This window comes from Callithrix jacchus, chromosome 7 (genome assembly GCF_049354715.1).
Source record: "Callithrix jacchus isolate 240 chromosome 7, calJac240_pri, whole genome shotgun sequence".
Taxonomy (NCBI): domain Eukaryota; kingdom Metazoa; phylum Chordata; class Mammalia; order Primates; family Cebidae; genus Callithrix; species Callithrix jacchus.
In genome coordinates, this window is record NC_133508.1 from 45643725 (window position 1) to 45670240 (window position 26516).

The 26516-nt window shown below is 43.3% G+C and overlaps 3 protein-coding genes and 1 long non-coding RNA gene across 95 annotated transcripts in view; 3 read left to right on the plus strand and 1 right to left on the minus strand.

The window, feature by feature from the left end:
- Positions 1 to 4237, plus strand: part of CAMTA1 (calmodulin binding transcription activator 1) — a 966581-nt gene extending 962344 nt beyond the window's left edge. For all 49 annotated transcript variants that reach the window (XM_035252890.3, XM_035252891.3, XM_035252892.3 and 46 more), the window contains one exon: positions 1000 to 4237. In XM_035252890.3, the coding sequence (XP_035108781.1) occupies positions 1000 to 1032 (33 nt within the window). In that variant the 3' untranslated portion in view covers positions 1033 to 4237. The remainder of the gene's footprint in view (positions 1 to 999) is intronic.
- Positions 3088 to 17096, plus strand: VAMP3 (vesicle associated membrane protein 3). Of its 2 annotated transcripts, none has more exons than XM_002750262.7 (5): positions 3088 to 5861; positions 8270 to 8339; positions 12002 to 12160; positions 12975 to 13026; positions 15292 to 17096. In XM_002750262.7, exons 1-5 carry the CDS (start codon positions 5476 to 5478, stop codon positions 15309 to 15311), a joined length of 687 nt encoding a protein of 228 aa, XP_002750308.7. In that variant the 5' UTR covers positions 3088 to 5475; the 3' UTR covers positions 15312 to 17096. The 2 variants fall into 2 exon arrangements, with proteins under 2 accessions (XP_002750308.7, XP_078186418.1); XM_078330292.1 differs by lacking the exon at positions 15292 to 17096 and adding an exon at positions 14533 to 15266.
- On the minus strand, positions 15673 to 20987 carry LOC118143178 (uncharacterized). Its single transcript, XR_004727384.3, has 2 exons — positions 20804 to 20987; positions 15673 to 17779 (listed from the first exon to the last, which is right to left on the minus strand). It is a non-coding gene; the product is annotated as an uncharacterized LOC118143178 (long non-coding RNA).
- Positions 20988 to 21170: 183 nt separating this feature from the next.
- PER3 (period circadian regulator 3) overlaps positions 21171 to 26516 on the plus strand; it is a 94774-nt gene continuing 89428 nt past the window's right edge. For 11 of the 43 annotated variants that reach the window (XR_013519763.1, XR_013519764.1, XM_009000351.6 and 8 more), the window contains exons 1-5: positions 21171 to 21238; positions 21492 to 21843; positions 22285 to 22430; positions 23248 to 23363; positions 24605 to 24806. Coding sequence is in view for 31 of the 43 variants with exons in the window: in XM_009000351.6 (XP_008998599.4) it covers positions 21692 to 21843; positions 22285 to 22430; positions 23248 to 23363; positions 24605 to 24806 (616 nt within the window). In the remaining 12 variants the exon portion in view is untranslated. Of the gene's footprint in view, positions 21844 to 22284; positions 22431 to 23247; positions 23364 to 23726; positions 23776 to 24604; positions 24807 to 26516 lie in introns of all 43 variants that reach the window. The other 32 variants (XR_004727381.3, XM_054236891.2, XM_054236889.2 and 29 more) reach the window with 8 other exon arrangements.

The following is a 26516-nucleotide window of genomic DNA, read 5'->3' on the forward strand; positions in this document are numbered from 1 at the left end:
GAAACTGTTTCCCCTGTTTGGCTAAAATCAGCCTCTCACACCTATTTTTGGGAAACAAATGTTATATGATATACAGTACCACAAACTGTGACTTACACAGCATGCATTGGCTTACATTTGATCATTCTGCTATTAAGGCAGGCTCGTAATTGTCATATAGAGAAATACTCTTAACAGCAGACAGCTGCTTCCCCAGCATCCCATCTACATCAGGTGGCCATGTCCAAAACAAGTGAAGCTGATTTTTATATTAAAAATTACAGATTGGCAGTGATAATTAATAAGTAATTTGCTGGTGTGAACTTTTCATGACTCAGTCTATAACAGTTTAAGTTAAACTCGTTTACTATAATATGTTTGATAATAGAACAAAGTACCTTATCAGTATCACACCTACAGCCGTCCATCTGGGAGCAGTGGGAGAAAGAACCTGAATGTCTTTTTCAGTTATGTGGAATGGGAGGAAAGTAAGGAATTATGTCCATAATACCTGGGTGAAGAGTAGAGTTGGAAAAATGTATGATCAGGTTCGAGAAAGCTAACAACCTTAAGTCTATGAACAAAGGGATAGTAGCTTAATCCTTAGGTCTATTAAAAGCTAAATGAATGCATGTGCAGTTTCCCTAATTTACATTATATGGAGTAATAGGACATTAATTGTGGTCCACCAGACTAAAAAGTTATTTGAATAAATTTTTCTGAAGATAAACGTGTGATTGTCACACTTGATTTAATACATTAGACTTTGATTTTGCTCTGTTCTCAGAGCACTGGATGTAGAGCAAAGCTTTAGAATGACTTTTCTCATCTTAAGAAGGGTCACATCTTTTCTTCGAATATTTTCCCCAACAATTTCACAGGAGTTTCTTTTGCTATCATTCCTCAAAAGGGTTTTAGTCTTGGCTTTTCAGTTCAGAGGGAATGGATTACCCTTGCCTTTCTTTGGTCACAATTCACTGTAGAGTTATCGCCTGCTGTTTTGTTTTGTTTCTCTTCCAGAGTGAAAGAATTGAAAAAGGCCAAGGAACTTGAAGAGATACAGCAGCATCCCTTAGCAATGTGACATTGCTTTTCAGACTGTTTTCATTTCTGTTTTTAGCAGAGACATGCAACAACAACACACACGCGCACACACACACGTACACACACACACAATCCCTCTGCAGTTTTGGAGAGATCAGCTGCAGGATTTTAACAGGAATGTTTTGGTCATTGCATTTGCACTTTCATGGACAACTTTTAATTTGATCAGCAAGACATCTTGGAACTCAATCCTCTGTTGGATCATGGGAAATCAAGACACCAGGAGGAATTGAAAGAGGCTTCCTCTTCTCAGGAAGAAGCCATTTCCTTCTCATATAGGGCTGTATTCAAACATCGTGTGGAACTGTACAAATATTTATACCAAAAATATAGATAAGAAAAGGTGGGGCTATACTAGCAACAAAAACAGAATGCTGTTCCTGCACCTGCCGGTCATTTCCAAGAAGCTGAATCTTTGGGATTGATTCTCAGTGGAGGGCTTAGATCATAAAAAATCTTTATTGGGTCCGCGTGTTTTCATTTTCTTCACTGTTTACTTTTGTTTGTGTGTTTGTTTGTTTGTTTTAATCTCTACAGCACACTTAATGCAACTTTTGAAATCTGCGGGTTTTTAATGTCTTGTGGAAATTTGCAGAGGGGCAGGTGTGTGGTAAACGGGTAATGCATGGGAAATAATGAGAAGCAGCTCACAGAGTTTCAACTTCTTTTCTTGTCCCCACCACCTTCCAAGAACCTGCGAGGGTAGTAATCATCTTGTCCCCTTTTTCATCTTCAGCACTTTAATTTTTTTGCCTTACTTTCACGTGCAATGAGAATTACTTAAGAAGTGGTAAAGCATGTAGCCTTTTTTAGTAACCTTGGAAACTGTAGTAATTCTAAGGAATCATGAACCTTGCCTGGACATTTGCCACCTAAAAGATCAGTGTGGTGCTGCGTTCTGGCCAGTAAATTCCATGTTTTTGGCTATATCTCATCCAAACTGAGCGGTTTCTGTGTATATATAGAAGGTAGAAATGAAAAGTGAGAAAATATTTGAAAGGGATTATATTAATTGCTAAATATTTTATTCACAAAGGTCAATAACATGGCAAGATAAAATTATTTGTATAGTTTTGTCTGAATGAGCGAGAAAAATGTGGATGTACTGTTTGTATATATTGTATATATTAAAACAAAGAGATATGTGCATGAAATCAAGAAAAAAGAAATGAACAAAAGCAAAGCATTAGTGGCTATGGTCTGTAAAATGAAACAAAAAAACTTTATTTCACTATAAGAGTACTTTATTTTAAATGTTCTTTAGAAGAACATTTTGCTAAAGCATGACTAAACTGCAAAAAAAAAAAAAAAAAAAGAGCTACTGTATTTAGACTTAGGAAAAAAGGCAGAGTAACATTACTTAAAAAAAAGGATATGTTTACATTTAATTTTAGCTACCAGGAGTTTAGTTTATTTTATTTAAAATTTTTTTGCCAATGGTGCCAAGTAATGTGAATGCTAATACTGCTTAAGAAAATTAAGTTACTTTTGCAAAACGGATAATCATAAGATGAATCAGTATGTAGCTTAACACCACCCACTCACTCCAACAAAGAACACTTAGAATGATCAAAAACCTGACAAAAGAAATAGTGTGAAAAGTAGAAAAATGTCACGTTTCCATATCTCCTGCTGGAAATCAGAAAATGTATTAAAATTGCACACAAAAATAACTAAAAATGAAAAAGATGCAGACTGGTCTTTAGAGATGGCATGGTATATTACTATTTCCACATAATAAGGAGCCAAAGAAATCTGATGCTTTTAACAACGAAACTAATGTTAAATTGAGAGAATAAAGCATTTGCTGATGCCAGTTTAAAATTCCCAGGTTACGTTTGAGGATCAGTTGGTGTAAAGCTGAGATGTTTTTTCTTGGTTCTGGCTGCCAACTGTGAGTTAAAACTCAAGGCTTGTTGTGAAGCCTAAAAATATTCACAAATAAGCTTTTAAACTGGTGTCTTTGGAAGGAAGTTCGATACAAAAAGATTGTGGTAAAAACTGGGGTCAGTGCTCTTGGTGCCTTTTCTATAATTGTACTTGTTTTTTAATTACTTCCTTTCACTGCCAACCTCGAATTACTGTACAGTATATGTCTTTCTGCTTGTGATCAGCTTTGACAACAGTGACAGCCCCACAACTAGTAGCCACCTGTACATTTGTAAACTGACCTGACTCAATTTTGTTTTTAAATGTGTGGGTTATGTTGCAGCTATTGCAGTCCCCCAGATTCCTATTATTTTACACAATTTGACCTATAGGAGGACACTGAGTAATTTACAAACACAAATGAATTCATAAATGGGAACAGAATGTGAAAGCCAGCTCTTTCAGAATACCCCATATTAATACTGAATTTAGATATCTTTATTCCATTTATTATGGTACAAATAACTGATCTTTTGACCAGAGTAATGACCTCAGTGGATTTGCTTTAACCCTCACATATATATATTTTTTAATGTTTCACGTTACATTATTAGCTGAATACGTTAGTAAAGTACAGATGATAGAGACTTCCATAGAATTAAGAGGGTTCTCATGGAGGGTATAGGAAGTAGGTTTAAAGCCTGCCGATGTAACCTACCAGTACAACTGTGAATCCTAGGTGAGGCAAAAATGCACTTCCACTGAAATGAAGCATTTCTGACCGCTTTTTCTTGGTTATGAATCTTAATTTCGAATATAAGATGATAGATAAGCGCAGCTTTCTTGGATAATCTGAATTCCCAAGTGCCAGGAGTAGGATTTCATTATAAAATTAATAGCTAATCTTATTCTATCTCCTGAAGATTTAATTGCTATTCTTGTTACCCATTCGAAATCAGCTGTACTGTGTGAACGAAATAAAAGACAATAACACGAACCCCTCTCTGGCTGCACGGTCGCTTATGGCAGTTCCACACAGTAGTTGGCGCCCAATGGGGGGTCCCTGAGACTTGCATGTAAAACTAGTCTAGATGTCTTCTTTTTTGTAAGTTTTATTTTTGTAATTGTGCATGTAAAGCATCATTGAATCAATGGATCTGTTGAAGAACTCAGCTGCTGGAAACCATGCAAAATGTTTTGAATTGCCCTTAAAATATGGAAAATGTTTTCTGAATGCTTTATATTCTTTCTGCTGTAAATTAAAAATGAAGAAAATTTCCCCATACTACGTGTGTGTTTTGCTTTAATGTGACTGGGTAGTGAAGTCTAAGGTGATAGGCACATGTTTCAGAACATACCTAACAATTTCAAATATTTCCTTCTGATCCAGATGTAATGTTTTGACACTGAATGTTACATTGTTTCAGATAGTTCCACGAAAGAAAAAATGTCTTGAAGCCACCATTCCGAGAGCTTTCGCCTCTTTCCAGCACCTCTCAACATAATCATTTGTGTGAGGCAGTGCAGTTATTTGAAAGATAGACATTAATTTAATTCACCTTTTCAGTTACAATCCTCTGAAGTCTTCTAAAAGGCATTTTGCAATAGATCCCGAACGTCCTCCTTTCTGAGTATTCTGTCATCACTGTTCCATTCCCTTTCATTATCTCCCTAGTGATCCCTCTGCCATCTAATCCATCTAGCCGCTACTGCCAGAGAAATTTTGCATCACGGATCTCCCAAGTCCGCGAATCAGTGGTTTCCAGGGCCCACTACATTTAAATGACATTTTTCTTGTTTCTCCTCTTTATTCAGTTTTCTTTTCACCTGTACCCAACCTGCACCTTCTAGATGGTCTGTGCACAGTGCGTCCATTTTCACTGCTGTCTTTGTTCATGGTGTTTGTCCAGCCCTTACCTAGAAAGTTCGCTTTTCCACTACTCAACTCAAATCCCACCGCCTCTGTGACACTCTCGTTTATTCGAATATATATTAACGTTTCCCTTTTCAAAGTATTCTATGTAGAGTTGGAAAAGACAGCATAGTACTGTATGTTTTACTTCTCATCTAAGAGACCCCCCCGAATGACCTATTAGTGGTTGTTTTTTATGTAGGAAACTGTTGGTAGGACTATTTCAGTAACAAATACATTACAAAGTAACTCACTGCGTTCAGATTTCTGCTTCCCTCCCTTCAACCAAAACCTGAGGACGTATTCTGTGCTAGGGCCTGAAAATACAGAAATGAAGAAACTACAGCCCTGACGCCAAAGCTCTCGTAAGGTTATAATATGATCTGCAGTGACAAATATTTGTGTTACCAATGAAAACTAGAAGAGCGGGAACCTAACCCAACCCCAAGCCTGTGACAAATACCCGAAATGGACTTCTTATTTTATTTTCACTACTTTCTGGGAGAAACATGGTGCCCCAGGATCACTAAATTAATCTGGAACGTTCAGCAGAAGCCAATCATCGGTCTCTAATACTGTTAGAGCGAAGTACTCCCCAGGCCCAGAATAACATGAGATGCCCCACCCTCACTTACCCACACAGTCCCTCGCCAGTGCGTAACGCACCACCTTTGCAGATCACGTCCCCAAGCGCCAGCTCGGGCTCGGTGCGGAGAGGGAGCTGTATTGACCTGCACTCTGCGTTTCGGAACCCGAACCGCCCTGGGACCCCTATGGCCCTCAACTTCCCAAGTAGCTTCGTCCGGGAGGCGCCCGCCCACTTCCGGCGCGCCCCTCGCGGCCCAGCGAACCCCGCCCGCTCCAGCCGGCCCCACCCGGTGACGTCTTTGCTTCGCGCCGCGCCGCCCCGCCCATCTCCCTGGCAGCCTCTGGACCCCGCTGCGCTTCTCTCTCGACCCTTGCTCGCCGCCGCCGCCGCAGTCGCCGCCGCCAAAATGTGAGTGACGTTACGCTACGCGAGCGGCTTCGGGCCCCGCAGGCGGCAGGTCGAGGCTGGGACCGCCGTACTGCCCAGTTTAAACCGCCGGCCGCCTCTCGGACGTAGGCCGGGGCTGCGCTTGGACACCAAGGCCTCGGGGTGGGCGGTGGCCCTGGGGGCTCAGGCTGCGGACTGGCTGGGTGGGTCCCGCGGCCAGCGGGCGGACGCAGAAGGGGGGAGGGCGGGGCGGCGAGGCGCTTCCCGGAGGAAGTTAGCTGCCCGCCGCACCCCGCTTCTCGCCCCTTCCCCTTCTAGCCCCCAAGGTCCGTGAGAGGAACCGGGACAACTGGTCTGGTTCCGGGGCGCCCGCGCTCACCCCGGTGCTGCCCTGGGCCCCAGAAGTTGCGAAGGAAAAGATCTCGGGCCTGTCCTGAGCCCCTATGGCCCGAGATGCCTAGCTAGGGTCATCTACACTGGGAAGATGACTTTATCGTGGGCCTTCGCTCTCAAGCGAAAGCGCTCTTGTGGCCCCTGCAAACCGGTGCTTCCAAAGGTAATGGTTAGAGAATGCTAATTATTAAGAATCACAAGGACCCTCTCTTCCACCTCCGTTTTGCTCATTGCTTACCGTCGGAGGAAGCCCCGGGTTTCTTCCAGGAGCTGGCGACACCCCTCGAATGTTCCTGCTAAGGCTGTTGTGCCAATAGATCACAGTGGTTAAGATCTAGAGCCAGGTCGGGCATGGTGGTTCATGCTTTTAACCCCAACACTTTGGGAGGCTGAGGCAGGTGGATCACAAGGTCAGGAGTTCAAGACCAGCCTGGCAAACATGGTAAAACCCCGTCTCTACTAAAAGTACAAAACATTAGCTGGGTGTGGTGACGTGTGCCTGTAATCGCAGCTACTTGGGAGACTGAGGCAGGAGAATTGCTTGAACTCAAGAGTCTGAGGTTGTGGTGAGTGGAGATCACACCATAGCACTCCAGCCTGGGTGACAGAGCAAGACAACGTCTCAAAAAAAAAAAAAAAAAAATCTAGATACAAGGTACACAGGACCTGATCTAAAAACAGGCTGTACTACAGCCAGCTGTGTTGACTTTCTAAACCTCACTTTACTCATCTGTAAAATGTGAGTAATATTCCCCTCAAAGAGTTATGAGGGTTAAAGGAGAAAATGCGTGGGAAGAGTCAAGTACCATGGCATGGTCCTTACTTATTATGTACCAGACACTAAACTCTGAGGACAGAGATGGGATCTGCTGTAGCTCTGGTCATTGACGCATGATAGATGTAAAGTAACTGTCAAACAGTCCATCAGACTGTTGTATACCAAGACACATGCTAGGTGCTATCTAGGATACAGAGAATGAGAAGACCCAAGAACCTGCGATTTATTCGAGGAGGCAGGACTTTGTACCTGAAAAACCAAAGTGATACTGTCAAGTAATGGAGCCAATAATGACTTGAGAGTCAGAGTGGTTAAGAAAGATCTGCCTGGGGAGAAATAAAGCCTTTGATGAAGATTTTAAAAGATGAGTACCTTCCTGGGCTAGGTGCAGTGGGTCATACCTGTAATTCCAGTACTTAGGGAGGCCGAGGTGGGTGGATCACCTGAGGTCAGGAGTTCGAGACCAGCCTGACCAAGGCATGGTGGCACATACCTGTAATCTCAGCTACTTGGGAGACTGAGACAGGAGGGAGAATCGCTTGAATCCAGGAGGCGGAAGTTGCTGTGAGCCAAGATCACCCAGTTGCACTCCAGCCTGGGCAACAAGAGCAAAACTCTGTCTCAAAAAAAAAAAAAAAAAAAAAAAACAACATAAAAAAAGAGTGCCTTCCTAAAAGAGAAAGCATTGCTTCAACTCACTTTTCCGAAAAAGAAAAAACAACACAGTAGAGTTTACCTGTCTTGGGATCAGATACTAAAGGAATACAAAGTAGATCCTATTAAACCTTCACGTTTGTGAAGTGGGACAGTCTTGGAAAGTATAGCGAAATTAGAAGAAATGCCATTAAAATTTGTTCATTGCTTCAGGAAGAATTTCTCTTTCTGCTTTAGTTCTGATATAAGAGATTGTTAACAGTGAGAGTCCCAGAATAACACCTTTTTTTTTTTTGAGACAGAATTTTGCCCTTGTTGCCCAGGCTGGAGTGCAATGGCGTGATCTCGGCTCACCACAACCTCCAACTCTTGGGTTCAAGCGATTCTTCTGCCTCAGCCTCCCAAGTAGCTGGGATTATAGGCACGCGCCACCACTCCCAGCTAATTTTTTTTGTGGTTTTTTTTTTTTTTTTGGTAGAGATGGGGTTTCTCCATGTTGGACAGGCTGGGATTATAGGCGTGAGCCACTACGGCCCACCAACCTCTTTATACTTAAGAAAATGTATTTGGAATGGGAATTTACTCATGCTTTTACATGTTCCAGGTCTACAGGTCCAGCTGCTGCCGCTGGCAGTAATCGAAGACTTCAGCAGACACAAAATCAAGTAGATGAGGTATTGCTCTGAAATGTTGGAAACATGAATTTTAAACAAGAATGAGAGCACTCTGGAAATCTGTTTAGAAAAAGCATCCTAAAAGTGTGACTGTAAAGCCAATTCTGACTGTATCATAATTATAACAAAATTTTACTCCCTGCTGTGCTGGAAGATCTGATCTAAGCAAAAGTCAGACTCTAGGCTTCATGCTTGATTTCCTGTGATAGAATCACAAACCTGTACATAACATTATCTCAGGAAAAATAAAAAATCATATACCTAAAGCATGAATACCACTCCCTTGGTACATTCCCCAAGAACCCCTTGATAAAATAGGATAATAAAATGTTAAGGATAAGGGCTCTAGATTGCTCAAGCCAAGACCAGTTCTTCTGATGAGATTTTTTTATGAAAATGCTTTGTCCTGTAGTCTGACTTAATAAGTTACCCAGCCTGAGCAAACCTCTCTGTAAAATTCCTCTCTGACAGTTGTCCATTGACACACAGAGGATAGAGGCTGTCAAACTCCATTGGCCCAGCAAATCACTCTTTGTAGAATTCTTGAGCTAGAGGACCTTCATCTTTTGTTCTGTGTTGTATGTGGAGAATCACAGCAGAAGATTGAGAAATTCAGACTAGTATTTCCACATTCCTAAAAGCTGTCACTGTCCGACAAATTTATTTGTCTTTCTACATTTAGCTGTCCTAAAAAAAAGTTAGTTACATTAGATACTGTTGTTAAATAATAATGTCTTGATCTGATGGTTTTATGAACTTCTAAACATTTTAGATTTTCATAGTAAGAAACCCATTATAATTCTGTCCTGCCTGAAGCTTTTGTTTACTTACAATATCAAATTGGGATTTTTTTTAACCAAAGGAATTTTAAGGAGAGGTTTTTTTTTTTTTATTGAGGCAAAATTCCCATAAGGTACAACTAAACATTTTAAAGTGTATAATTGAGTGTCATTCAGGATATTCATAATGTTTTGCAATCGTTGCTTCTTTCTATTTTCAAAACTTTTCCATCACCCCAGAACACCTCATACCCATTTAGTAATCATTTGCTATTCCCTCTTCCTCCCATTTCCTGGTAACCTCTAATCAGCTTGCTATTTCTGTGGATTTGCCTGTTCTGGGCATGTCATATAAAAGGAATCATAAAATGTATGGCCTTTTGCATCTACCTTCTTTCACTTAGCACAATAATATTTTTCTCATTCATTCGAGTTGTGATGTATTGTACTGTGTTCCTTTTTATGGTTGAGTAATATTCTGTTGTGTGTGTATACACAATTTGTTGATCCATTTATTTGTTAGAGTCTTTTCAGTTGTTTCTACCTTTCAGCTATTATGAATAATGCTGTTATGAATATTCACAGACAAGATTTTGTTTAGACATATGCTTTCATTTCTCTTTAATATATACCTAAGAGTAGCATTGCTAGGTCCTAGTAACTCTGTTAGTTTTATGAGGACCTGCCAAATTCTTTTCCACAATTGCTGCATCACTTTATTTTCCCCCCAGCGATGTCCAAGAGTTCCTGTTTCTCAACATCCTTGCCAACACTTGTTTTCCATTGTTTTGATTATAGCCATCCTGCTGAGCTCTTTGGTCTTCATTTGCGTTTCTCTAATGATTAGTGATGTTCAGCATCTTTTCATGTGCTTATTGGCAATTTGTTTGTCTTTGAAGTAATGTCTGTTCAAGCTTTGCCCATTTTTTAATTGGGTTTTTGTCGTTCTGTTTCTGAGTTGGGAGAGTTTTCTATGCATTCTGGATATTAAATTTTTCTTTATCAGACGTGATTTGCAAATACTTTCTCCCATTCTGTGGGTTGTCTTTATATTCTTCATAATGTTCTTTTTTTAGTTTTAATTTTTTTGAGATGGAGCCTTTCTCTGTTGTCCAGGCTGAAGTGCAGTGGTGTGATCTCAGCTCACTGCAGCCTCCGACCCCCAGGTTCAAGTGATTCTCCTGCCTCAGCCTCTGGAGTAACTGGGATTACAGGTGTCTGCCACCTTGCCCGGCTAACTTTTTGTATTTTTAATGGAGATCGTGTTTCACCATGTTTGTCAGGCTGGTCTCGAACTCCTGACCTCAGGTGATGTGCCTGCCTGGGCCTCCCAAAGTGCCGGGAGTACAGGCGTGGAGTACAGGCGTGAGCCTCCGCTCCCAGCCTGATAATGTTCTTTGATGCACAAAAATTTTTAATTTTTATGAAGTCTAGTGTATCTGTTTTTCCTTTTGTTGTTCTTGATTTTGGTATCAAATCTAAGAATCCACAGTCAAATCCAAAGTAATGAAGATTTACCCTGATGCTAAGAGTTTTATGGGTTTAGCTCTTAAACTTAGATTATTGATCCATTTTGAGTTACTTTTTGTATATAGGGTGAGGTAGGGATTCAGCTTCATTCTTTTGCATGTTGGCTCTTCAGTCGGCCCAGCACTGTTTATTGAAAAGACTGTTCTTCCCCTGTTAGACGGCCTTGGCACTCTTGTGCCATAGATCCTTGGGTTGATTTCTGGACTCTTGGTTCTGTTCCATCAGTCTATATGTCCTTATGCCAGTATCACACTGTTTTGATTACTGTAGTTTTGTAAGTTTTGAAATTGGGACGTGACTTTGGGGAGTACTGCTCCCTTAGCAATATTTTTAAGTCTTCTAGTGTGTGAACATAGGATGTCTAGCCATTTAATGATGTCTCTTAGCAATTTCTCTTAGCAATGCTTTCTAGTTTTCATTGTCCAAGTCATTCACCTTTTGGTTAAATTTATTCCTAGGTATTTATTCTGTTGGATGCTATTGTAAACACAGTTGTTTCCTCAATTTCCTTTTCAGATTATTGGTTGCTGGTGTATAGAAACACAACTGATTTCTGTGTGTTTCTGTTGTACCCTGCAGCTGTGCTGGATTTGTTAGCACTAGCAGTTTGTTGTGGATTCTTTGGTATTTTTTTATGTAGAGAGAATCATCTGCAAGTACAGATAAGTTTATTCTTCTTTTCCAATTTGGATGCCTTTCTTTCTCTTCACTAATTGCTCTGTTCAGAACTTTTAGCACAGTGTTGAGTAGCAGTATGAAAGTGAACATCCTTGTCTCATTCCTGAACTTAGGGAAGTCTTTCATCACTGAGCATACTAGTTGTGGATTTTTCCATAAATGCCCTTTATCATATTAAGGAAATTCCTTTCTATCCTTAATATGCTGATTGTTTTTATCATGAAAGAGTGGGCCCATTATTTTCAAAGTGAAAGCTTGGCTCAAAGTAATAAAGTGCTGACCTGGAAGAAACAATGTGCCTGTACATTGTCTTTGAAATCTTTGTTTCTCCATTTTTTTTTGAGACAGAGTCTCATTCTGTTGCCCAGGCTGAAGTGCAGTGGCGCGATCTCACCTCACTGCAACCTCTGCCTCTTGGGCTCAAGTGATTCTCCTGCCTCAGCCTCCTAAGTAACTGGGATTGCAGGCACCCACAACCATGCCTGGCTAATTTTTATTATTTTTAGTACTGAGACAGGGTTTTACCATGTTAGCCAGGCCTGTCTCGAATTCCTTTGCACAGGTGATCCACCTGCCTTGGCCTCCCAAAGTGCTAGGATTACAGGTATGAGCCACTGTGCCTGGCCCTGTTCCTACATTCTTTGTGCATTACTTGCTGTGATCACACTCATCTAGGTGGTGGACATAATGCGAGTTAACGTGGACAAGGTTCTGGAAAGAGACCAGAAGCTCTCCGAGTTAGACGACCGTGCAGATGCACTGCAGGCAGGCGCTTCTCAATTTGAAACAAGCGCAGCCAAGTTGAAGAGAAAATACTGGTGGAAGAATTGCAAGGTAATTTTATTTTCAGTCACCTTTACATTAAGTCCCCCTCTCCATTCTCAGAGAATCAACAGGCTACAGATAATGGACTCTCATGACTCTGGGAGATGGGTTTGACTTCCTACACATGGAACTATGGGTCCACTGGGAATCCGAAACACTGACTGCATACCCTTTCCTACCCCCACACTAGGGATCCTCTACGTGCTGTGGCTGATCTTCAGAAGATGCACGTAGAACAGGAATATCCAACATCACTCACAGTCATCAGCCCTTCCCAATCCTCCACTCTAGCAGGGCCCCAAACACAGATAGGAGAGGGCTGGAATTGGTCAGTTTTTGTGTAGTTCTGTGAATGGTTCCAAGGTCAAGGAAAAGAAATGCTTGAAAGCCACAGTATGCTCAACAGAAGAGTAGAAAGCAGCCCTCCCAGGAGCGTGAGCCAAAGCAGATTTTATACAGTTACTGAGTCAGTGTGCTGCGACCAGATTCAGATGTGTGCTGTCCTCTGCCTTGTTTACAGGTGACACTTTCAGACACAGGACAAGCTGAGTAGCCAGCCCTTCCATACATGGAAAACTCGTATACACAAACAAATGCCTAGCTAGAGGCCACAGATCATTTGAACATCTTTTTAAAAAGCAGTTAAGTCACCTTCAGGCCCTAATCGAGAACATTTAATTTAGGCTTTAGAAATTATGAATTATTCCAGACTGTATGCACCTGAATTTCCCTTTCAGTGACTAGACAAATATTATATGATACTCTTCAACAAGCACGTTATGTCTGTGTTTGAAATGTGATGTGGACATATGTTTTGTTACAGATGTGGGCAATAGGGATTACTGTTCTGGTTATCTTCATCGTCATCATCATCGGTGAGTTACCCTTTTCTAAACTCATTGGAAAGTCTTCTCCATGTATTATTTCCCTCTGAAACGTTAGTTTTGGCTAGGTGTGTTGAGTCAGGCCTGTCATCTCAAAGCTTTGGGAGGCCAAGATAGGAGGATCACTTGAGACCAGGAGTTCAAGACTAGCCTGGGCAACACAGCATCTCTATAAACTATTGTTAATAATTAACCAGGTATGGTAGTGCACACCTGTAAGTCCGAGCTACTCAGGAGGCTGAGGCAGGAGGATTGCTTGAGCCCAGGAATTTGAGGCTACAGTGAGCCATGATTATGGCACTGCACTCTAGCCTAACAGAGTGAGTTTCTCAAAACAAAACAAAACAAAAAGGTTCATTTAGTCCAAGGTTTTCAGTTTTCTCTAATAAACATTTTAAGTACTTGAGTTTTATATAAGTCTGAGATTTCTGATATAAACATTAATCCTTTAATGTTAGAGAAAATTTATTCATTTCCACTTCTTTTCTCCGAATATATTTTTAGCATCTATTTCCTTTTATGTAATGTAGTGATTAAAAACATGGACTACCTGTGAGCCATCCTGATTCCACCACCATCCAGCTGTATGGCCGTGGACAAGCAATTTAACATCTCCAGGTTTCAGTTTCTCCATTTGTAAAATGGGGATAATAGTACCTGCCTTGTTTGTTTATTAGAGGACAGATTTGGTAAATACATAAAAAGTGCTTAGGTTGGTGCCTGGCATATAATAATAAAAATAATAACTATATAAATAAAATATGTATGTATACACATACAACTATTACATAATATTGAAATAACTCATTGCAGTTCTCACAGCCCAATATATGAGAACTGTTTAGAGAAACATGACTTCTTTCATTGATAGGTAGATATCTGTAGGGCTGTAGGGCCCCACAGGGTGGTGGGGTGTCCCTTATGTTGTGCTGAGGTGCAGTATCAGAGAAGTAAAGTTACAGGACACTGAAGAACTGGTGAAGAGCATCTGGAATTGGGGGACCACGCAACCTATGAGCGGAGATGAGCGAGAGCCCCAAATGCTCAGAAGCATCTGTATTTATTAGGTACAAGCAGGGGGCAGGGTTGTGAGTGAGGTCATCATCTATAGGCTTAGTAATAGGGCATACATAATCACGTGAGTCACAAGTGAAGGCACCCCATTATGTCACTTGGGCAGAGTGGTGGGCCGTGTGCAGTAGTAGAGGGTCATGTACAGAAAAGGGGTCCCCCCCCATTAGGTCACTGAGGCAAGGAGGTGGGCTGTGTACAACAGGTGTCATGCACGACACTTCTTATCTGGGGGCTGGAGACTTCAAAGGATTTCTAATAGAAGGATACTATAAGCCAATGCAGTGGGAGCTGATAGACTTTTGCTCTTAAGATATTTATGGGAGGATGATTTGGGCTAGCACAGAAGCGAGGAAAGACTGACAGGGTGTACAGCTGCCATGACTGGTGACACCAGAGGGGTTTTTCTCCCTTGGTTATTTCCAGGATTTCCTGAGGCCTATTTTCCACAGGAACTGGATGCAAGGTACTACAACCCCTTGCTCCAAGCCTGCTGTACGGTGCATGCCCTTTCAGGCAGGGACGCCACTGTCTAGGTCTTCGGTTCTTGTCCTGGTCTGGCTGTTTTCCCATGTGCTGCTTCTGTTCTGTGACTGCTCTAGGCATTCCTCCTACTACAAACTACTATATGGTTATATAGAAGGATTCTATAAATCAGCACTAAATGTGTCAGTACAGCTCCGACTACAATACCTATATGATTATACAGGAAGATTATAGAGAACTAAGTATGCTAGATATAAGTATTAAGTATGATTATATAAGCTAGATATATGTAAGCAGTAAGTTATACTTTAGGCACTAAATCTATAAACTAATATATGATTATATATAAAGGATTATATAAAGAAATAGCTGAGTAATAACACTAAACTAAGATATTCTTCAGGCACTAATTGTACCTGGGGTCTGGACAGTTCTCCTTCCTCGGTGCCCATGGGGGTATTACCCACAGATGTTAGTGGATGTTTCATTTTAACAGGAAGGTACAGTTACTTGGATCCTTCTGATTCTAGTCTCCTTCCTCTGGCCCTCTATAGAATGGAGAGAAGCCAGTAGTAGGAAATCAGCACAGTCTAATTTCTGATCACATATCGACGGCAGCATTGGATGTTCACTTGGGATTCGCACTAAGAGACTAACCTGCTGTTTCCCCTGCTTTTTTGCATCTCTCCTCCCTCTTAGTGTGGGTTGTTTCTTCATGAAGAACCAGTGGAACTCAAACCTGCTGTTCAAGAAACCTCTTCAAGACTTTTGACTTAGAACCTGCTATATTATCAAGCTTACCTACTGCTATCTCTAAAGTGATTATTTTGTGTTAATGTAAAATTGAATTTCTAGGAAACGTGCCTTTGTTTTTTAAGAATATGCACTCCAAATTAGAAGGCCGGCCGGCCCCGTCCACATTTTGCACAGTGTCTTTCCCGATTTACATATGGGCTGATGAAGAGGCCTTCTGAAGTTCCAGAGTGCTATCATCTAGATGTAATGTCATCACTGATTAATTGCCATTGCTCCCAGTTACGTATCCTTGTCATTCAGCGTTATTTTTAGAACCACATTTTAAACCTTTGGGTAATCGATTTCCAACTTGTGCCTTCCAGAAAAAAACACTACTGCCTAACACAAATCTGTGATAACAACAGTCTGTGCCTTATTTTGATAATTTTCTGATTCCCTGTAAGAAAACCCTCTACTTTTTGTAAGCACTACTGACTCTCATTGTATTTAAGATAAGATGCTGGTGAAGAGCTTTTGCTCTTGTGTTAGATTTGAAGATGTTTACGTTCTTGTTATTGTTATGTATCACTTGCTAAAAATATTGTTTTAATCAGAAATAACCTCTTTAAAAATTTTTATAGAACTATGGCTATGACCAAAGTTTCTATTTCACCAAAAAGTTAAATACCGATAAAATGGCCTTAAGTCTGTTCCTGACAGTTTAATTCAGAAATGTGCCAAATGGAACTCAAGGTACCCCTTCAGAATTAAAATTGTAACCTTGTGACAGGCTTTTCTTCCTTTTGAAATGCTGTAGAGAGTGTGGCTCCCCTTCTGATTCAGTATTTTGCATGGGGGTTAGAGAAGGTTTGAAGTAGACTCTGACTGTCTCATTCCTATAGACAAAAGAGTTTAACCCATCAGTTGACAGATTATCAGCTGTGGACTCCAACATGTTTCTAATAATTATGCAACCAACAATTCTGTAGCCTTCAAGTAAGACCACCTGTGAACTTGATCATTACCTGGCCCAGATATGATGATAAACTAGCTTTTTGGAGTTTCCTATTTTTATTCACATTCTGCTTCCTAAGTCAGTCTTCTAAATGATGCCTGCAATTAGGCATTGGTCAGGGGTGGGATGGCTCTTTTCAGAGAGTAGCCAACCAGAGACCTTGCTTTGGTATCAATAACTCAGAGGATGCTGCTGTGGAAGGAACTTTTGTCATCAGAGAAACTTTGTCATCGGAGAGACTTCTCTCGTATGCATGAGACTTTCAACATCTGGATACACAGCTTAAAGATGGAATTCAGGTATGAAAGAAAACAGGCAAAGAGGCACTGAGAGAGAAGGACACAGACTTGATCGCTCTGTGGCTCCTTACTGGAATATTCTAAAATATTATTCACATGCTGTTACAACTTACAAAGCAGCAATAGCTGAGGTCCACCAGGATACAGGTTTTATTTCTTTACTGTCTGTTCCCTTAACATCATTGAGTGGTTTGTTGTTGAAGACCGCCTTGCAGTATGGCCAGCTGTGAGGAGAAAGCAGCTGTTTGTGTTAGGACATAGGCCCCCGCCCCCCAAGCACAGGGTCCCTAGCCCGGTCTGACTCTGAAACCTTGGTGCTCACTCCTTGGCTACAGTGCTCAGTCCCATGTAACCCATTGGCTCCTTCATTAACCCAGAAATACCTCGCTTGTATCTGTGCACTTAGCTGGGAACTTACCCACTGTAATGACCTGAATAAAGTGTTTATAAACATGGTTGTGGGAACTGTGTTCCTTATAGAGGAATAGCTGCGCCTGGTCCAGATCCTAAAAATGGCATTCTTTGCTGCTCCCTATACCTGTCCCTTACAAACTCTGAAACTGTCTCTCCTCCTTTCCCACCAGCCCCTCTATAGGTACGCTACCCTCTAGTACCCAGCATTTCCCCATGCCCTAGTGAAGAGAAGCAAACCAGTCCCCTCGTGAAAAGTGCTTTCTAGTATAGGAGATGTGGGGAAAACTGGCTTTTATACAATTACCAAAATACAGGATTTGGCTTTGGAGTTGGTCTTTCAAAAGTGATGTGCAGAGCTAGCCCTGGATTTGGTAGACTGGATGGCTGCTGACACAGCCATGGAAGAGAGAAGTCTGGACGGGCAAGGGACATCCCCAGACACATGTTTTCATTCTGTAGATTCTTCTTTCCCCATGATTGTATTTCCATTCTTATTCTACAACCCCCTGGAAACATTATCATATGGGTGGAAGTAGACTTTTGCTTATGTTTACAATAGAAAAGTCCAAGTCCCTTTCCCTAATTACAAGTCCTACTATGATCTGGCCCTTCAGCTTTCTGACCTCATCCCATACGACTCTCCAGCTCTCTCTCCTCCAAGTAAGGTACTCTTCTTCGGATGGGAGACCCTGCAAGTGCTGAGACAAGGATCTGAAGCCTCAGCCTGTTCCCATATAAATAATGAAATAGAAAAGAATTAGAAATATAATCACACAGTCATTCATAAGCAATCATATATTATAGATACCTAGATATACCAAGTATGACCTTTTAATTTTGCTAATGTTTCTCTTTTTGCAAAGTGCGAACCTAAGGTGACATTGTGAAAGAAGTCACCCTAAGGCAAGATGCTCTCTGTCACGCCTAAGGGCTGCCGGAGGGTGCCTTGGCTATGCTGCAGCACCAGCGCTGGGAAAGCGCCCGCTGATTAGCAAGGTACGGAAGGAGATGTCTGAGATGTCTCCTTCCTTGGAGGAGTTAAGAGTAAACTTCGCTCCCACAGGCGCCTGTGGCAGGCCTGACGGCTATCAGGAACACATGCTGACATCCAGGGGCTTAATTACTTTCTCTCTGTGATGCTGTGCTTCGGCAGTCATGTTCCATGTCTACTTTCATGTTCTGCTTCCTCTACCTGGTTCCTTTTTTAGGAGATAGGATCAGGAAAAGGAACATAAATCTTAATGTCTGTGTTCCTTCTTGACAAGTATGGAAAAAGTGCTGGCACATTTTTCCCTTGCCCTTGCTTCTTCCCTTGCCTGGGCTACTTGAAAGTCCTGGGCTCCTGTCTCTAAGACATGTGATTTACTTGACCCTATCACTGACCACCAATGACTTGCCCTACCTACCCTGCCCCCTGCTTTATACTCAATAAAAGCGCGTCCAGGACTCTGCGCTTTGGTTGGCAGTGGACCCCTGGGCCCAAACTCTCTTTCTCTTGAACTCAGTGTCTTTATTTCCAGTAGAGAGGGCTGGACCCTACACTCTGTCAAAGTATAGCTGTTGGCAGTGGAGAGCTGTGTGCATGGGACTTTCAATGTCAGGGTGTGGCTTGCAGGCCAGAGTTAAGCTATAAATGAAAACAGGCAAGGAAGCACTGAAGGAGAAACAGACCTGAATAAAGTTTGTTTCAGTTTCTCAACAGCAAACTTACTTCTTTCCAAAGGTCCTTTGCAGGTACTTTCCACTCTGCAGGGCCCACTTCCCCACCCATCGTGGCAGGTGCTGCTCATCTCGGGTTTAACTCCGCCTTCCCAGAGGCCTTCCCGGCTGATCTAAGGAGGCTCTGGCCTCCTTCCTTCTCCACCTCTGTCCCAGTTACTCTTCATCCCAGTAGCTTGTTTTCTACACATCGCTTTAGGCTTTATGAACTTATTTACGGGGTTTCTTGTATGTGTTTCTCAATAAAACGTTGACTCCCTAGGTGGCAGGGACTTTGGTCCACTGTTCTAGCCCCTGGGATTCCTAGTGTCACTACCCAGATCTGCACGCAATAAATACTTGCTGAAGGAATGCAGTTTGACAAAATTCAGCCTCTGAGGACAGCAAGCCAACCTAGACTATCGCTTGTAAGAATAAGGTGGTTTATTCAGTACCTAACATAAACATTCGCCCACTCACTTTTCCCCTCTTCCTCCACATACAATTTCATTCATCCAACAAATATTGAATATTTTTTCTGTTCCAGGCAGCAGAGAGAGGGGCGCCACTAAGCACTATACCTTTCATTTCTTTTTTTTTTTTTTTAATTGAGTCAGAGTTTCGCTCTTGTTACCCAGGCTGGAGTGCAATGGCGCGATCTTGGCTCACCGCAACCTCCGCCTCCTGGGTTCAGGCAATTCTCCTGCCTCAGCCTCTTAAGTAGCTGGGATTACAGGCACGCGCCACCATGCCCAATTTTTTGTATTTTTAGTAGAGACAGAGTTTCACCATGTTGACCAGGATGGTCTCGATCTCTTGACCTCGTGATCCACCCGCCTCGGACTCCCAGAGTGCTGGGATTACAGGCGTGAGCCACCGCGCCCGGCCTATACCTTTCATTTCTAAGGTGTTGAGACAGACAATCTAAACTGAGATTTCAGACTTTCTTTTTTAAGGGCATTACAGCTTCCTCCTCTGAAACACTGCCTTTTACATTTGTCTTCCTGTAGTTGCCAAATGAATCTGTAATTTTAGGAAGTCCGGGGAAGTGTTTTAAGTTTCACCGCCAAAAGATACAGTGGCTCGCACCAGTAATCGATCCCAACACTTCGAGGGACTGAGGCCAGCAGATCACTGGAGCTCAGGAGTTTGAGACCAGCCTGGCCAACATAGACCATCTTTACCAAAGACATAACAATTAGCCAGATGTGGTGGCTGCGCCTGCAGTTCAGCTACCCGGGAGGCTGAAGCAGGAGAATGCCTGGAGCCCAGAAAACAGGTTGCAGTGAGCCGAGATGGCGGGCGCCACTGCACTCCACCCTGGGCGACAGAGCAAGACCCTGTCTCCAAAAAAAAAAAAAAACTTTCTAAATATCGGATGGGCTTTTTGCCAGCACTGCTATACGGCCGGGTTCCTTCAAGTCCACCTCACTCACCTAAAGAGTTAGCGGAGAATGAGGGCGGTTGGGGTGGGTTCGGTAGGTCAGAGGCGGTGAAACCCATGCAAAGCCAAGAAGACACCCAAAGCACGTTGAAAGGTACGCTGCCTGCAGCCGGCCCCACACAGAGCTCCTCCCCACCCCCGCTCGGGCAGCCGGGAGCCACCTGCGGACGCCAGGAACCGACCCCAGAGAGCTGGCTCGGGCCGCCCCGGCCCGCCCCGACACGCCCCCAGTCCCCGCCTCTCTCTCGCCCCCTTCTGGCCCCGTCCTCGACACCACCGCCCCAGCCTCTCGCCCTCATCCCTCTCTCCTTCCAGACCTCCCTCCCCTGCCTCTCGCCCCGCATGCCTCTCGGCCACCTACTCCTATCACCCCTGTCCCCCTTCTGCCCCCGCCTCTCGCCCCATCAGTCCCCCAACTCCAGCCTCCCCAGGACCCCAACTCAAGCCCGCATCCCCAGCCTCTCACTCCCCGCACCCTCGCGCCCCCGCCTTTCGCTTCCCTCCCTTCCCCGCCCGCCTCTCACGTGGAGGTTGGGCCGGGCCTGACCTGCCCCACAGACACCCCCCCCCCAGGTCCCGCCCCCGCGTGGCTGGCAGCTCCCTGACCCTATCATTTCTGCCCTGGCTTCAGCGGCTCCGCCCCGGCGGCGTGGCATGGGGGCCGGACACGCCAGTCGCATGGCCCAGGCCTGAGGCTGCTCAGGGCCACCCCGCCCCCTGCCAGCGTACCGCCTGCCGGATTGGCCGAGCGCCGCCTCCGTCCGACCCCGAGCGTTATGTAACGCGCCCCAGGGGACCCCGCCCCCTCGCCCTGGCTTATATAACCCGGCCGCACCGGGTCGCGCCCCGCCCCAGGGCCAATGGAGGCCGGCGGAACTGGCCACGACAGCCAATCGCGCGGCTCGGGGGCGGAGCCGGTCACGCGGCGGCGGGGGGCGCGGCGCCGGCTGCTTCCCGGCACGCGGCCGGCCTCGAGACTGCAAGCGCGGGCGGCCTGGGGGTCGAGCAGCTTGCGCGCGAGGCCGCGGGCAGGCGAAGCCGGTGAGTTCGCGGTCGGGCCAGAGTTCTCGGGACCCGAGCGTGGCCCAGGAGCCCCAAGAGCCCGGCCCTCGGCTCTGGGGTCCCCGGAGCGTTGCGCTTCCGAGTCGCCCGCCTCTCCGGGCCCGCCTCTCGGCTCGCGGGAAAGTTGGGGCAGGGGTGAGGATCGCGCGGTCGGGCGCCGCAGCCAGCCGGGCCTCTGGTGTCGGACCATCAGTTCCGCTTGGCCCTTGTCACCCCTGTTTCCTCCCCCCAGGCCGGACTTCCGAAAGTGGAGCGAGCTCCGGGTTTTGGAGATGCTGGAGGGAAAAACTCCTCAGAGATGAGCGTGGCCCCCTTGCTCGTGGTAGCCGCCCGGTTTCTCTAACGCCATGGCGCGGACTAGAGTGAGAAAAAGCTGTCTGTCGCTGACTGCAAAGTGAGCGAGAAGCAGGCAGCGGGCCGTCCCAGCAGGACATGGAGCCCTGCGGAGACCTCGAGATGCCCCTCGGGGAACCTCCTGGCCCTGGGGGACGGGCAGCTGAGGACGAGGCCCTGGGCGAAGACTCTGGGGAGTGGTGGAGCCCCGAGTTCCATCTGCAGAGAAAATTGGCGGACCCCAGCCACAGGTGACGCGCTGGCTTCAGGCCCAGGGCCGCATGCGTTTGTTGTCTTTTCCCAGAGCAGGGAAAGGGGGACGTAAATCTTTTTATTCTTTTAAGCCCAGGGGAAAGTGTAAGGGGAGACTCAGGCAACGCAGGATGAAGTGATCTGGGACACTGAGGAAAATTACCAAAGAGCACCAGGAGGGAAAAGTGGTTACAGAACTTAGCTGAGTTGGGCTCAGGTGGATTAAGGGAAAGTAAGTGGAGAGTGTGTGGCGTTTACCAGTTGCTTTGCCTGAGTTCTCTACCTGGAGGAAAAGGGGCATTACCCTGTGGACTGAATGAACTGGTGCGGGTAGAGCACTTAGAAACTTACCTGGGTTGCAGTTTGTGTTCCGTAAACTGCAAGATGCTGTTATCATCTTCACAACTGTGAAATTGTCCATTTTTTTTTTAATCTTCCAGTGAACAGCAAGATCGAAGCAGAGTTTTGGAAGAACTTACCATGATTGTCCAAGAAATGAAAAAATACTTCCCCTCGGAGAGACGCAATAAACCAAGCACTCTAGATGCCCTCAACTATGCCCTCCACTGTGTCCACAGCGTGCAAGGTAAACAAGCGAGAGAAATTCAGTCCTACAAGTACACCAGGACTCTCACAGCAGCCAGAGGAGTGGTCAGTGGGGTATTAGTCATGCAGATACTTTGAACTTCTTCTGGTGCTTTATGGAAGATGAGCAAATCTACACTGATTGCATTCATGTCTTGATTTTTCACATCTGAAAGACCAGGAAAACTTTATCTGTATAATAGTTTATAGTAACTTTGCAGCGTTTTGCTGATCTGTTGCAAGAGAGAAGAGTTTTAGCATAAGCACATTCTGAAGGCTAACCTTTTAAAGGAACATTGTCTTCTATGGAAGTTATGGGGAAAAAAATGCATTCTACTAAATAGTTACCTTTACATACCATACACATATTTTTAAAATGCAGTAATGATATATGAGGAATTTATCAAACTAAAAATGAACCCATTGTAAAGACTTTTCTTTTTCTGCCAAGGGATTCCATTAAAGCCATATTCTCTTTAGCACAAACCTCGGTGCTTCATATATATAATCCTGAATGATGGAGTACTGTTTCTGCTCCCCCCAAAAAACTTGCGTATGCATCTGCAATTTTTAGTTAGTACCTTGAATGTGTCTTGCTCCTTGTGATCCAGAACATGCAGAATTCATAAAATCAAAATCTTAAGTTTGCACAACCATCAGTATGTATTTTAAGTAAAAGCAGAAAATGATCTGTTTTCGAGAAAAATGCACCAAGGTGTTCTCATCCGAAAAAAATAATCCAGTTTGATAGAGATAAAATGGTTTCCTAAAGATACTGTTGTCACTGGACTACCTGTTTATCTCCCTGTGTTTCTTAGCAAACAGTGAGTTTTTCCAGATTCTCAGTCAAAATGGAGCACCTCAGGCAGATGTGACCATGTACAGTCTTGAGGAGCTGGCCACTATTGCTTCAGAACACACTTCCAAAAACACAGTAAGAATTCATGCATTTTGCCATATCAACCTGGGTGATTTTTCCTAAGGACCTGCTCTAGGTGTAAGTTTTTGAGGAGAATAACAACGTTTCAGCAACCACAATTTGAGGGAAGCAAAGGAGGAACTGCTAAAGAGGCATGGTGTAGCTTCTCCACCCTTGCCAGAGAAAACATCTAAAAACAGAAGCAGCCCATTAAGTGTGCTGTGCAGTTCAGTGACTTTGGTTATGAGGTGCTTCTAGCTCCTTAGCATTCCCAAGCTCTCTTGAATTAAGAGAAAAAGAAAAAAACACATTGCAGAGTAATTTCCTGCATCTTATTCTAATCTCCAAATTGTTAATTTCTATTTATATCATTCTTAGTTCCAATACCTACTACTTCAAGTTGTAACAACTGGATGTTATAGAACAGGTGAGTTGAGATGCTGTCATTTTTCGTAACATTTTGGAAGAGACCTTTAGTATATATATATATATTTTTTTTAATCTCTTCTTGTTTGACAGAGTAATTGAGCCTCATGTTTGGTTGATACAGTGGAGATTACTTATTTTTATGTACAGACTTCAACATAATTGTAACTTAAAGATTTTGTAACAGTGAAACATGAGCCATCGCTACTATCATAACAGTGCTTATTTTAAGGACTGGTGTGGGCATAGTACTGTAGTAGGTACTATGGAGATTTTAAAAAACAGCTTAGGAAAATATTTGTCTTTTAAGGTCTTTAGAATAAAGCTACAGAGGAAGAAAGCATGCCAGTGGTAGCAAACACAAACAATGGCTGATTATAAGTAAGTTTCATTTACGTCTAATGGAAGAAATTAGAGCAGTGATGCTTACGTAATGAGGTTTGTCAAGGACAGCTTCCTGAGGAAGGTGAATCTTCAGCATGTCTTAAAGCATAGAATCTATGCTGATGACGAGAACACCATCCACCCAGGTATAAGGCACAAAGGAGAAGGAATCAAGTTTATGTGCCATACGTATGTTTAGTCTGTATAGAATGAGTTAGTGTATTTTTTGGCATAGAAATCAAACCTTCAGTAGGTGAAGTGTAGATTTTATGAGAATATTTAAGAAGGATGTTGGAGAAAAGTATTTGAGTTTTGTTGCCTTCATAGGTTGTACCTGTATAGTTTAAGATACTGATCATGGTAGAGATCTAGAAGAAATTTACCTTTCAGAGACTATTGCTAGTGCGTATCTCAATATTTGCATTTATTTTAAATGTTTTTCGTAGGATACCTTTGTGGCAGTATTTTCATTTCTGTCTGGAAGGTTAGTGCACATTTCTGAACAGGCTGCTTTGATCCTGAATCGTAAGAAAGATGTCCTGGCATCTTCTCACTTTGTTGACCTGCTTGCCCCTCAAGACGTGAGGGTGTTCTATGCATACACTGCCAGAGCTCAGCTTCCCTTCTGGAACAACTGGACCCAAAGAGGTAACAGGACCAATGTTCAGATGTTTATCTTGCCTCATCAGTTTCATTCTTAACAGGAATAGTACAGAAACTAACGCATTATTTAGAGCATGAAGACTTTTTTCTTATTCTTGTTGCAGAAAGTCTTCATGTGATGAAAACAGCATTTTAAAAGCTTCTGATAAAGAAAATACATTTGTTTCCATTTTGTCATGTCTGTTTCACAGATTATATGTCATAACTGTTTCACTACCAGCATACCGTATAGTGCTTTAGTTGCTATGAAGGCTCTGTTTCCTTTAAGTTAAAATTAAATGTCTTTCCTCCTGTATTTCTTTATGATTTCCTTTTATGAGAGATTTTACTTTGGAGATAAAATTTGGATCATTTGGCTGAGCATGGTGGCTCATGCCTATAATCCTAGCACTTTGGGAGGCCTAGGCAGGAGGATCACCTGAGGTCAGGAATTCCAGATCAGCCTGGCCAACATGGTGAAACCCATCTCTACCAAAAAGTACAAAAATTTGCTGGGCATGGTAGCACATGCCCATAATCCCAGCTACTTGGGAAGCTGAGGCATAAGAATTGCTTGAACCTGGGAGTGGGGGAGGTTGTATTGAGCCAAGATCATACCATCGCACTCCAGCCTGGGCAACAAGAGTGAAACTGTTTAAAAAAAAAAAAGTTAGGATCAGTAGCTCTTTTCCAGTTTTTCTTGCCCCTAAAAGTTCATGAGTCTCATTACTTTGTTTTCCTTCTGGGATGCTTTTTTTTCCTAAATCAAAGATGCCTACTGCAGTTTGTGACATTCAGTCCTATGTGATCTTAATTTATTTCTTTTTAGTCATGCTTTATTATTTTATATTCTTTGTAAATTGTCTCCTAAAGATATATGTGTATCTGCCTTCTCTTTAATTCCAAGCCCTTCTCTCTAACTAAAAAAAAATTGATTGTGGTTAAAAAACACATACAGTTTACCATCTGATAGGGTTTGACTATGTCCCCACCCAAATCTCATATTGAATTGTAACTCCTACAATTCCCATGTGTCATGGGAGGAACCCTGTGGGAGGTAATTGAATCATGGGAGCAAGTCTTTCCCATGCTGTTCTCGTGACAGTGGATAAGTCTCACAAGATCTGATGAATTTAAAAATGAGAGTTTCCCTGCGCAAGCTCTCTCTCTTTGCCTACTGCCATCCATGTAAGATGTGACTAGCCCCTCCTTGCCTTCTGCCGTGATTGTGAGGCCTCCCCAGCCACATGGAACTGTGAGTCCATTAAACCTCTTTCTTTTATAAATTGCTCAGTCTGGGGTATGTCTTTATCAGCAGCATGGAAAGGGATCTAATACACCATCTTAATCATTTTTACTTCACTCCATTGCTGTGAAGGATGGTTACAATGTTTTGAAACAGATCTCCAAAACTTCTTCATCTTGATGTATGAAACTCTCTGTATATACTGTTTCTAATTTTTTACCCAGTACTTAATCTAATGAAGAATAGCTTTGCATGCTGCTTCTTCCAATTATAATTGCCCCATCTTTTAAAAATATTTTTATATAACCTTTAGAAAACATGCATGTTATCCCTGCTTGCTTCTAGCTCCTCATCTCTCCTGTTCCCATCTTTCAAAAATATTGATTTTATTTCTCTTCCCCATTTCTAAAGACGTATGCTGGGATACAGCTGTGAACAGGACATCCACAATATTGTCTGCCAGGTCTTTC

Excerpts from the sequence above, each read along its gene's own strand:
- VAMP3 (XM_078330292.1), top strand. The coding sequence starts at position 5,476 with ATGAGATGCCCCACCCTCACTTACCCACACAGTCCCTCGCCAGTGCGT. Across the intron at positions 5,862-8,269 it reads GCAGTCGCCGCCGCCAAAAT|GTCTACAGGTCCAGCTGCTG; the intron begins GTGAGTGACGTT and ends TACATGTTCCAG. Across the intron at positions 12,161-12,974 it reads ACTGGTGGAAGAATTGCAAG|ATGTGGGCAATAGGGATTAC; the intron begins GTAATTTTATTT and ends GTTTTGTTACAG.